At 37.7% G+C, this 13,300-nt stretch overlaps 1 protein-coding gene across 2 annotated transcripts; it reads left to right on the top strand.

Moving 5' to 3' along the window:
- Positions 1 to 1,095: 1,095 nt before the first annotated feature.
- Smp_064050.1 (ruvb-related reptin and pontin) lies at positions 1,096 to 11,613 on the top strand (the record flags this gene model as incomplete). Of its 2 annotated transcripts, XM_018796776.1 has the most annotated exons (8): positions 1,096 to 1,236; positions 1,272 to 1,358; positions 1,455 to 1,587; positions 1,625 to 1,708; positions 1,742 to 2,113; positions 4,258 to 4,456; positions 9,069 to 9,263; positions 11,391 to 11,613. In XM_018796776.1, the coding sequence occupies 8 exons, from the start codon at positions 1,096 to 1,098 to the stop codon at positions 11,548 to 11,550; spliced, it is 1,371 nt and encodes a 456-aa protein (XP_018651884.1). In that variant the 3' UTR covers positions 11,551 to 11,613. The 2 variants fall into 2 exon arrangements, with proteins under 2 accessions (XP_018651884.1, XP_018651885.1); XM_018796777.1 differs by lacking the exons at positions 4,258 to 4,456; positions 9,069 to 9,263; positions 11,391 to 11,613 and having other exon boundaries at positions 1,742 to 2,871.
- Positions 11,614 to 13,300: the final 1,687 nt, after the last annotated feature.

Raw genomic sequence — 13,300 nt, 5'->3', positions numbered from 1 at the left:
GAACTAGAAAAAGTATCTGGAAATATGAAAACAATATCAAACCATGTAAAAATGAAAATTAAAAAATGATATATAGTGTTGAAACAAGGAACAGACAGTCTACGAATTAGTGTACCAGATCACACCGGTCTCACCACTGAAGATGCCACATGTATTTGGAGTTTGACGATGCCTTAACCAGTTTAATTGAAGTATGCCAATCCAGTCAAATCAGAAGTCAGAAATGACGGAGTCTGTAGATATATTCGGAAAGCTATCGATATGTCGAGAAGCCTTTGGTCTGAGCTGGTTAGTAGTTGAAAGGAATGAGTAGCAAGGCGTACCCACTCGTGATCTGGTGCGAATGCGTGACCAAGCAAAGCGAGTTCAGTAAAACTGATGTAGTCAGCATCAAATGTCGAAGACCTACAAAGTTATTGATTTTGAGGATTTATTTATTACTACAAAGATATGGCTCAACAACGGATTATTTGAGGAAGAAAACGGATTTTCACAGGGATAGCCCTTGCATTTAACAGCACAGATCAGACCACTTACTATCATTAATACTTCACACTTAAGACTTGATCATTTAACTTAGGGGAACCTAATGGCTTTCAGTATCCTTAAATTTTCTGGACATTCCCTTGAACACCCACTTAAGCATTTTCCCAATACAAACCTAAGGGGTAACACCTAGAAACTGGAGACGCAACATGGCAGAACAGACTGTAGACACAACTTCTACCCCTTAAGAGTTTTCAGATGCTGGAATTCGCTGCCGACTGAGCTAGTCCAAGCAACTTTGCAGGGGTCCTTTAAGCGGAAACTTGACCTATTCTTAAGGACTAAGGATAACACTTTATTATGATTTACCAATTCCTTTTCCTTCCTCTTTTATCATTAATGTACCTAGATTCCTTCCTGGAGGTATTGGTGATCCACTGCTACCAGACAAGGAAGCCCTTTAAGCAAAAGCTTCATCTATTCCGTCCACTACCATTTGAACCGTTTAACTTGAAAGTAGGTGTTTAAGTCATTCAGTATTATCAGCCGCTGCCTCAAGCGCACTGCGTCTCGGTTGTCAGGGTTAGCTCGTCGGTACTGTCAACAATAATGAAAATAGAAGAGGTTCGCAGCACTTCGAAAACTCAGAGAATAGCAGCCCATACACACGTTAAGGGCCTTGGATTAGATGAAACTGGCACTGCTCTGTCAAATGCATGTGGACTTGTTGGTCAAGAGTGCGCACGTGAAGTATTGTGTATTTCCTCGATATACTTTTATATCAGGCCGCTGGTATTGTGGTAGAAATGATTAGATCAAAGAAAATGGCCGGACGTGCAGTTTTAATGGCAGGGCCCCCAGGGACTGGAAAGGTTAGTATAGTTGAATATGCTTCTAATTGAGCAAAATTCTAATCCAAGCCCCAACCACTTTTTATATCATGATTTTATAAATTTTGCGCTTCACAGACTGCAATAGCTTTGGCCATTGCCCAGGATCTTGGTGGAAAAGTTCCATTTTGCCCCATGGTTGGGAGTGAGGTTTACTCCTCCGAAATAAAGAAGACGGAAGTTTTGATGGAGAACTTCAGGAGAGCGATAGGTATTTTTATCAATGCCTTCATAATAAAAGACCGAAGGTTTACGCATAAAGGAGATCAAAGAAGTCTATGAAGGAGAAGTAACCGAGTTAACTCCGGTAGAGACGGAAAGTCCAACTGGAGGTAACTCAACCTATTTCTTTAATAATATAACAGGTTTCGGCAAAACAATCAGTCATGTTATCATCAGTTTGCGTACTGCCAAAGGTGTCAAACAACTTAAATTGGACCCATGTATTTATGAGAGTTTGCAGAAAGAACATGTTGAGGTCGGGGATGTAATTTATATCGAAGCCAACTCCGGTGCAGTCAAGCGTCAGGGGAGATGTGATGTTTATACAGCTGAATATGATTTAGAAGCTGACGAGTATGTCCCTCTCCCAAAAGGGGAAGTTCATAAAAAGAAAGATGTTGTTCAGGATGTTACACTTCATGATCTGGATGTAGCAAACGCCCGACCTCAAGGGGGCCAAGATATTGTCTCAATGATGGGCCAGCTCATGAAGCCAAAGAAGACGGAAATCACAGGTGTAGTTTTATACCTTAATGCCTCCTGGCTCTTCATGCTAGTTTGTTTTCATTATATTAGCGAGTCAAAGTCTAATATTGTTTTCATCACAACGAATATTCAGTTTCATTGTTTTTTGACTTGTGAAATATCGATAGCTTATTATTGACGGTTGAGTTGAAAATCGTAAGACTGCATCCATATCAAGTGTTTAACGAGAATATTTGACAGCATATGAGTGCCAAGGTTTATAAACTACTCCAGGTTTAGGATAAGTTATTCTTGAGGACCGCCAATGCTTGCATATGGATACAGAGGTCTAGTAAATATAGGTTCGGAAACGAACACTAAGCAGTATGGTAAATCCTCTAAAAGTCTAGTGATCGGTAGTTCGAAACAGTGCTTACAAGTAATGAACTGACTGAACCAGTAGTAACTGAAACTTGGTCGAAGTTGCATCAATCAGCTTAATCCCATCAGGTCCAGAAACAGACATACTCCAAAAGCTCTCGACAATACTGTTTATTAACTAACAGGTATTTAACACAGTTAAGTACTTTCCCCAGACTCTCATCATCGTAAATTCTTTTGGTAAGTTGGTGTTTAAGATGGTTACCTGAGGTTCCCACACTTTTGTTCGGCTTTGAGAAAAAGGTCATAGTGATTTCACAGATAAATTCTATGTATTGAGTATCTACACAAGTTATTAATCCTTAATGATGAATATGTTCTTTTTTATATCCCAAAGCATAGAAAACTGCATTTCCGATGTTTCGCGACTTAATGTAATCCTTAATTTGCAGAAGTTTTGTTTTCAAATTAAGGTACTAATAATTCAACTCTAAGTGTAGATACTCATACTCAGCTTGGACCTACACTAGGATGTGAAGACTAGTGGTACTACCCTACTACCTACTAATTAGAATATCACGTGGTTTAACATCGAACTATATTTCCATTTGTCTTATTCGTTCATGGTTTTCAATAACCAATGTTTAGGATCATTCTATATCATACGGTGAGCTGTGGAAGTATTTCCCACACTTACAGATCTCTGGTTACTTTCCAAAGATCGGACTATACTACTTTTATTACAAGTTCAGAATGATCATCCATCACCTTTAATATTGAAAACTGCTTTCTATGCGAATGTTCATGATGCTCTTCAGTCTTACTCTTGATATCTAGGTTTTAAAGTTGGAAATACTTTAGACGACAATTATCAATTTAGAGATGTTTTTAAGAGGTTATGTAATTGCTACATGTCCAAAAGGATCTGGTTGAAGTAATCTTCCACTATCATATCTGTAACTCTTACTTTTCCGCCATGCTCCATATTGTACTGACTGACTGTAGTAATTTGAACAGAGCATATCTGTCACTGGTTACACTTTGTTTATGACCGAAAAAGGGTTTTCCTTTATGTGGAAGTTAACTTGGTTTCTGGCGTCGTACTATTTCACTAGAATATAATGTAATTGGTTAATGCTGAATAAACATTTATGGGACAACACATTTCCTATGGAGATGTGGCACACATCAGCAAATAACCTATTCTGCACAGTTAATTTGCACTTTGTAAAAAAGACAAACATATGGTAATAAGTTTTAGTCTGCCAATTCATTACAACCAGTGCCACAATGAATCCATCACAAGTTACTGTCCACTTTGGAATATTATGTTAATTGTAGTAAAAAAATGTGATCATTTAGATCACAGTAAGCCTGTGAAGCCACTAGTTATCTCCGTCCGCGTTGATGATTAAAGCCGTACTGACATAAGTCCTAAAGATATGAGTGATAAGAGAATCTGCGTTACTTGTACTAAAATGATTTGTAGTTCTTGGACAAGTTATCCTTCATAATGTAAGTGTCGAATTCCTGACTTTTTAGCTGTTCTTTATCCATCTTACCAACTTCCTGTTATACATGTTGTAAAGTATGAAAATCTGGACCGATTTAATTTAGTCTGGGACTGTCATCTTTTACGTCCTTAAACTGAAGCAGTATTTACTATCAAGGCTTTTCAGAAAAGTTCAAACAATTTAATAATTACTAAATACTAATTTGCTTATATCTAGTGAATATTTTTAATTCTGTAATGTTTATTTATTAGTGGGATCATGTAAATACCAGTAGCCTATTTCATTTTTTTCTTTGACAGATAAGCTAAGGAAGGAAATCAACAAGGTTGTTAATAAATACATAGATCAAGGTATCGCTGAACTTGTTCCTGGTGTGCTGTTTATTGATGAAGTACATATGCTAGACATCGAATGTTTCACCTATCTTCATCGAGCACTCGAATCAACAATCGCACCCATCGTTATTTTTGCTACCAATCGGGGAAAATGTACTATCAGGTATGTTTTATTTGTATAAACACGATACATTCACTGAAAATATTTTCTATCCTGTTTATTATTCTTAGAAAAAGTGGAAATTATATCATTTTAATTAACTTTCAGATTTTATTTCGCTTTACCTATTTCATGATGTACACTCTGAAGAGTCAAACTGATGCGATAAAGATTAATACAGTGATAACTATTTATTATTCCTATGTACAAGTAATGATTTATGACTAAGCTGTTACAATATCGTATGTTGAACAACATACTGTAGTTTTTGTAAATTGTGCAGTTTATTTACGTTGGAGTGACTAATTTAAGATCCATAAATAATTGAAAACTTGAATGATTAACCCCATTCGGAAAATACTAGCCGGAGACTTTGTTATTTAAATTACACTACTTGGTTCATAGTCATCAGTATGATAAAAGTATTACTATCAATTGCTATCATTTTCCTCCATACATGGTGCTTTTTTTAGCCTTAACCAAGAATATAAACACGTATCAAATGTCAGTTTCCAAAGTTAGTCTTTCACTCTAGTTTTGATCTTAAAGGATCAGTTTCTGACTTCTGGATGTTACTAGTTAACTGTCTATTTTACATACTTTCTGTATATTATTCTTAAATTGATGCTATTTGTATTGTAAATAATTTTATATCTTTCAGTGTTGTGTGGGAAAACTATGTAAAGTACAAACTCGTTTCAATTTCACGAACTCGGTATACGGCTTTAAGGACAACCATTTTTGCCATTTCTATACTAATTCTTTAGTCTTTAAGGTTTTAGAGAGTGGAATCTTACAATATTTTTTGGTTGCTGTGATGAATTTTTACTGTCTATACCTTAGATATGTGGCGATGACATTAATGTCAACTAAGCGATCATTTATGTCTGAGGATCTAAGTAACTTGATGCTGGTATAGTAATTTCATTTAAATTAACTTATTCTTTAGGTACTTTGATACGAACCACATTCTAAGTGTGGATGATCACGATACAACCCGGTTTCTCAAATCGAAGGGGGTAGTATTTATATGGGGTAAATGGAATGTGGATAGCAGTTAAATTTAGGACGCGCGTTTCGTCCTATTCTGGACTCGTCAGATGGATGTATCTTGCGCGAGTAAGTGGCTATCTAGACTCGATAGCTAAGTGGATAACGCGGTGGCGTTTGAAGTAAACGGTTCTGGGTTCGAGTCTCTGGATGAACATCGACTCGGAGGTGAGCATACTTCCGGCTGATAATTCCCGAATAAAACAAAGCTCGCGTCCTGGATTCCACTGCTAGCCACATTCCATTTATTCTGTCTTGTACCTGTGTATATCAAAAGAATCCTCATAAGATGTAAATATACCAATCAAGACTGATCAAATTTCAGTCAAAATATCAGCAATCGAATAATCCGAACCATATCAAATCGAATTAAGTATTGTTATAGCTTCACCAACTAGTACTTGTTCACTTTTCATGATATATCTTAGTATTGAATTTTGGATGCACTATAAATCCTGTTATTAATTAGGATTTACAATCATGGTTATGAAATATTAATTATCAATGAAGTGTCACTGCCAATCATGTAATTGAAAAATGTTTTCACTAGGTTATGTTACCTAACTTCCCAGGTTTTTTGTTGGATAATTGTTGTAGAAAGTACAACTTCCATTTACTACTCATCTGCGTGAAAACGAATTTGTATCCGCATTGTTTGTACCTTTTGAAACAAATTAATTGATAGTTTAATGGAGGAGAAAGAAAATTGTTGGGGCCGTGTAAACTTATCGATACTGTTAGTCGCAATATATTCTTAAGTGTTACCCTATTTTTTGTTGTCTGTTTAATAGCGGATAGTGTTAGTTTCACCACTATTAGCATTGTTCGTTACCTGTTGATTCGAGCAACTAACCTGAACGGCGGATTCTTTGTGGTGGTTGACAAATATTTACAGTCACTAATTTTAAGCATAATGAGAGACATCGTCTAAAATGGCGACCCCCGCACCAAACCAACGATGGACTCAAATAGACCATATTACCTTCAGTCATCGTTGGAGAGGCTCGATAGAAGATTCTCTCTCGTACTGAAATACATGTTTACACACTGATTATGCTCTAATACGAGCACGCATTTGCTTGTGCCTCACTGGCAATGCCTGTCATTAAAAGGTGTGCCTCAAAAGTACATAAGCCTTGTGAAGGCTCTTTACTCGAACACTACCAGTCAAGTCACAGCTTATGGCGAACTGTCATCTGATTTTGCGACCTCAAGTAGTGTTGAACAAGGCCATCCACTATCTCCATTTTCGTTCAATTTCATCATACACCTACTGCTGGAAATAACGCTCTGGTCGACTGAATTTTCAGGCATTGATCTACCAGGAGGTACACTTATCGACTTGGAATACGCAGATGATATACTCCTGTTTGGCGAAGACGCTGATAAAATACAGAGTCTTCTGTTAGAACTGAGTAACAACGCCAGGATATTTGGGATGCGTTTCTCCCCCCCCTAAATGTAAATTATTGCTCCAGGACTGGCCTGCGTCAACACCTGAACTAAGGATAGGGAGTGAAGTAGTCGAACGCGTCGACAACTTCACTTATCTTGGAAGTCTGATTAGCCCTAATGGGTTGGTGTCTGACGAAATCTCTGCACGGATTCAAAAAGCTCGTTTGGCTTTTGTTGGCTTACGTCACCTGTGGCGAAGATGAGATATCCGTCTATCAATTAAGGGACGAGTATACTGCGCAGCAGTTCGCTCTGTTCTACTTTACGGCTGTGAAACATGGCCATTAAGAGTAGAAGATACGCGTAAGTTACTAGTATTTGACCACAGATGCCTTAGAAATATTGCTCGCATCTGCTGCGAACACCGGGTAAGTAATAGTGAGGTTAGACACAAGGTATTGGGGAATAATGGTAAACCAGTTGATGAGGTTGTGAATCTTCATCGACTGTGATGGTTGGGCCACATGTTACGTATACCTGAACACCGATTACCACGGTGCGCTATGATGACTAGTATTGGCGATGGTTGGAAGAAAGTTAGGAGCGGCCAAACCAAAACGTGGCATCAGTCCTTGAAGTCACCAACTTCTGGTCTGAGCCATGTTGGCAGATGCAGACTACTTGGTTGGGGTCCGCACGACTATCGTAACCAATGGTTGGAGACTCTGTGTGGCATGGCTCAGAATCCACCACAATGGCGCAGGTGTATACACTCTGTATTCCCTTAAACCTTGAGATTAAAATCGCTTCATATCTGTCTTTCTTCCTGTACTATATCCTTATATACAACCTCTCTTTTATATATTACCGCCACTAAATTAACTACTTCTATGAATTCGAAGTTCATGTTGTTGTGCTAATGTAGTGTGGCAACTTAGACCGATGCATATATGTGCCTGGTCCTACGTTGTAGCTGACTGACAGTCATAAAATCAAACATCGCTTACTGTGTTAATAATATTCAATCGTCGATCATGATCATACTTGTGATCTGATGCTGTATCAAGCCACTTGAGTTGGCAAAAGTTTTGCGTTAATATTTTGTCAACGATACGTTCTATAAAATTGATAAAACAGTGTGGTCAGTGTTTTCATCTAAGTTGCTTTATCACTTTGCAGTAAATGTGAAAAGTGATCAGTGATAGATTATCGTTAGTATTAACGACATTCTCGGCTATTTGTTCTAGGCATTTATTAACATCACTAACGTAGCATTCATGCATCTCTTGAAATCGTCCAGATTCCAACTAATTCACCCCATCTTCAACGTCACTGTTACGCCTGTGAATTCTCAACTGATTTGCTCTTGTTACTGAAACCCTGAGTCTGATGATGCGTAGTAAAAACACAGACTGCTGATATAGATTTTTTTGACCTCCAAAATAAATGGAAACGATTTATAAACACAACGCTTTTTATGTAGTTTATTACTGTCAGATTTGTATAACTTGATCTGAGTAGTATATAACATCAATTAATCGGCGACTTACTATGTGAACACATTTACCATATAAAATTAACTGTCTGTAATCAATAGATAAAACCAACTGACCGAATAATATTATTTCCCCTCAAGATGTGATTACATGTCACAGGAGATTGGAAAAGTCAGTTTCATATGTCATTCTCATCGTTCTCCATATCAGATTTGGCTTACGTTACTTAAAATGCAATTGTAATCTGGGCTATATATTAATTTGGTCTCATCTCATAGTATTCACGTACTCCACATATTCCATACTCCAAAACAAGCATTTATCGTGAAGTAATTTCATTGTAATCAACAGGCTTTATACCTCCAACTACATATTTCCATTCAGTTGGTGTTTGTTACACAATGTGTTAGTGTCCTTTTAATTAATCAGTTGATTGGGAAATCCTTTTCAACGGGTTTATTTTCATGACTGCTGAATCGTATAGATGTAACAAATTATAAGCTTATAAACATTGTTTGCTAAGGTATTATAGTTTTGAAAATCAACTCTGCTGGGGATTGCTTCTCTGAATTAATTGTATTACAACATTTGTATTCATCTACTTTTAAACGGTCTTCCATCTCTTATCACTATTTTCGTTTTTGGTGATATTTTCTTTTGAAATTATAATTTAGAGGCACTGAAGACATTATTTCTCCTCATGGAATCCCATTAGATTTACTAGATCGTGTTATGATCATACGCACTCTTCCTTATTCTTGTGAAGAAGTAATCCAAATCCTACGTATACGTGCACAAACTGAAGGGATAAAAGTATCCGAACAAGCATTCACTTGCCTTGCAACTGTCTCTACAGATACAACTTTACGGTGAGTTTTCAATGATCTCGCTAAATTAGACTTACATTCTCTATAATATATGTCAGAATTTCGTTGGGATATGGAATCTTCAAATACAACTTATACAGGAGAAAGTCATCAACTTGAGGTCAACTTCCTACACATTTTCGTTACATTGCTTTAGGAACTACTCAAGTGCTTCTCCTCTGTTCTGAGACCCCAGCCTGTACACCCAAATCTTCAGTTGACACTACGCGGTTTCTCGAAAAGACCATTAAATTATTGGCGAAACTCATCCTTGATTGCACTGGAGCTACAATTTGTTGGGGCATATGAGAAGATAATTAAAAGACATTCTTCATGCCAGTTTCTCACTTTGATGGAGCTTTTTAATCTAACAACATAAATGGCTGCAAATGGAGAATCCAATCGATTACTACTCCCTCTCATCTGGCGCTTATTGCAGGATCATGTCAGCTAGACTGACAAAGATACCACAAAGTCTCCAAATAAGCGCATGTAAAATAAACTGTTCAAAACGACAGCACGAATTTGTAGTACTTCGCTCTAGCAAAGACAGCCAAACTTATCTGTTCTCTGATCTTCTTTAGTCTATAAATGTTCATGGAAAGTTATTTAGATTGTACATATAGTTTCAGAAAAGCTGTATCACGCATCATATTCAGTGGAACCATTCACAAATTCGACTACAGAGCAATATGAGAACGTTTAAACAAGATAGAACACTCACCTTAGACGAGATTCTAAGTGGGTTAAAAAAAGAGAAGTATACACAAAATGGAAATGAAAAATCAATAGAAAGACGAACCAGCGTATGACATATTTGTCTGCAATTAGGTATTGATAAATATCGTTTATATAGGTTATGTGGGGTACAGAATCACTTTCTTCAATGATCATATCTGTGTATTCTCTGACATACTGCTTGGATGCTTAAGCCAAGACAGGTGGTTTCCTTGGTAGGCCACTCTCCGAGCGCTTGAACTAAAGGTCTTTGTTGTGACGTGTGGTATCTTAGAGTTGACACTGATACGCACATACTTTACCCCCAAATGCCCAGGTATGGCCGAAGGTGGGAAGAGTCCGCTCTCCTTTTCGAAATGCTCTCACATGGCCACACGTATACAGCCACTGCCGGACAAGTTTTACTCACTGCCTTCTCGCGGCGGGGATGTTGTTCGTGAAATAGGGTTGGTGGACACGAAAAGTCCACCTAGGGGAGTTGAAAAACCTTGATTCTAGACCAATGTGCACATGGGCTCCAGTATCTTGAAGTAACAAATGGCGTATAAACAAATCGTTGGTCACCGGCTACCATAGGACTGCATCTCCTTACGATGCTCCAATGCCTTTTGGATTAGACCTTTAGGCCGAAGGCTCGGGGTGTGGCCCTCTAAGAAAACCACCTGCTTTGGTCTGGGCACCCGGGCAGTATCACAGCCCACTCACAAACCAGGTGACTTGTGTGGCGCATGTATATTCGGTGCCCCCTTGTACCAATATTTATGTATTCAAATAAAAATTAAATAATAAACCTATATATTAGCCTGGCAACTCGAGAAAAAAGATAGGTTGTGGAAAATCTTTGTTTGGGTAAGCCTAATCGATTGTATGTGTACTCATTTACATACGTATGTATCTGTCCAGTAGGAAATTAAGCCTATAAGTGGTTTATGTTTCATCGCTTGAAAATAAAGGCCATTTATCGACCAATCACATTCACCTACAGTTTCTAATTGCCCACCGTATCAGTCTTATCTACAAAGCAATGAGGCAACATTAGATGTTGTCCCATGTTAGTCGGTGACCAAAGTGGGTCTGTACATCATCCGTTTCCTCATGATCTTGGAACCCATATGTGCACAATCATTTTGAAATCAGGGTTTTCCAACTCTATTAGATGGATCCACCAAGCCGGATAAACCTCTGAGCGTTCGCTTTTCTTCCTCTCATTTCTATAGATAACACTTGTCTCATGAAGGCAATGAGTAGAACGTCCATGGCAGTTGTTATGATCTCATGGCCATAGATATTTATACCTCAGCTTAGAAACTTAAGATTGTTTTGTATAATATTTTTGTTTTGCTGAATTTCTTTGTTTCTCACCGAATTAAACAGTTTTTTTTATTTTCATAGATATGCTGTCCAACTTTTGACCCCGGCGTGTCGTCTTGCCCAACTGAGTGGACGAGATGAAGTTGAACCTTCAGATATCGAAGAAGTAAGATCTCTATTTCTTAATGCAAAGCAATCTGCCAAAATACTCACTGAACATGAAAATCAGTTTATGCGCTGAATATACGTAATGTTGAAGCGTGTGCATAATTTTGTAAACTAAAATATATGATTATTCACTATTACCTTGTTTTTTTTATTGCATTTTGTTGGTCATTTCCTACGTTTTTATACGGGTTTCAACTGTTTTAAAAATTATAGGGCGCTTCAGTTCAATACTGTGATAATTTATAAATTACTACAACTACACTATTCCCATCATACCAGAAGTGTTAGATAGGTTACTTGCTCACACATTTTCAGCGTGGCTGCATTTTTAAAAAAAATACATATTTAAAAAAGTGATATTTTTTGTTACATGGTTCAATGTTGTGACAGTGATTCATAAAATGTATTAACCTTTAAAAATCACGATATATTGGGCTGAACCAATCTTCCTCTAAGTTTTGTGATAAAAGCAGGTTGTATTCACATTCTACTGAAAATTATGTGTATTCTATTAGTTCCTTGTCTATGATCGTAGCTGTGGCGAAGTCATCAGAGATCCCATTCCAGTTACTTCTGTAGTAACTACCTAATGTGGTACATTTTCATGTCTACGAAGAAATTTATTTTAAATAAATATATTTGTATACCAGTAGGAAATACATACAAATGCATTTTGAGCTGTATTGTAGGTAAGCGGTCAATCTTCAACACTTGTTTATCAAGAGATGGTCACAAAATGAGGGGAAAATAAAATATAGTCACATAATGACTACGCGCACACTATCCCTCGGTCATTTTTGCTACGTTCTATGAAAGTTTCGTTTCAAGTGCTTCATCTTTAAACTATTACAGTAAATTTAATAAAGTTAAGAATAAATTGGTACCATTATCCTTAGTGTTATGTCTTTATAGTATTTTGAGGAATTTACTAGGTAGTAATGTGATTGTCTTAATCGTTTTCAAATTTATTTGTACATTGCAAAAACTGTGAGTCAGTCAGTCAGCTACAACGTAGGACCAGGCACATAAATGCATCGGTCTAAGTTGCCACACTACATTAGCACAACAACATGAACTTCGAATTCATAGAAGTAGTTAATTTAGTGGCGGTAATATATAAAAGAGAGGTTGTATATAAGGATATAGTACAGGAAGAAAGACAGATATGAAGCGATTTTAATCTCAAGGTTTAAGGGAATACAGAGTGTATACACCTGCGCCATTGTGGTGGATTCTGAGCCATGCCACACAGAGTCTCCAACCATTGGTTACGATAGTCGTGCGGACCCCAACCAAGTAGTCTGCATCTGCCAACATGGCTCAGACCAGAAGTTGGTGACTTCAAGGACTGATGCCACGTTTTGGTTTGGCCGCTCCTAACTTTCTTCCAACCATCGCCAATACTAGTCATCATAGCGCACCGTGGTAATCGGTGTTCAGGTATACGTAACATGTGGCCCAACCATCACAGTCGATGAAGATTCACAACCTCATCAACTGGTTTACCATTATTCCCCAATACCTTGTGTCTAACCTCACTATTACTTACCCGGTGTTCGCAGCAGATGCGAGCAATATTTCTAAGGCATCTGTGGTCAAATACTAGTAACTTACGCGTATCTTCTACTCTTAATGGCCATGTTTCACAGCCGTAAAGTAGAACAGAGCGAACTGCTGCGCAGTATACTCGTCCCTTAATTGATAGACGGATATCTCATCTTCGCCACAGGTGACGTAAGCCAACAAAAGCCAAACGAGCTTTTTGAATCCGTGCAGAGATTTCGTCAGACACCAACCCATTAGGGCTAATCAGACTTCCAAGA

The sequence above is a fragment of the Schistosoma mansoni genome, chromosome 4 (genome assembly GCF_000237925.1).
Source record: "Schistosoma mansoni strain Puerto Rico chromosome 4, complete genome".
Classification (NCBI taxonomy): domain Eukaryota; kingdom Metazoa; phylum Platyhelminthes; class Trematoda; order Strigeidida; family Schistosomatidae; genus Schistosoma; species Schistosoma mansoni.
Note: the sequence above shows the minus strand (reverse complement) of the source record. Positions and strands in the feature narration are given on the sequence as shown.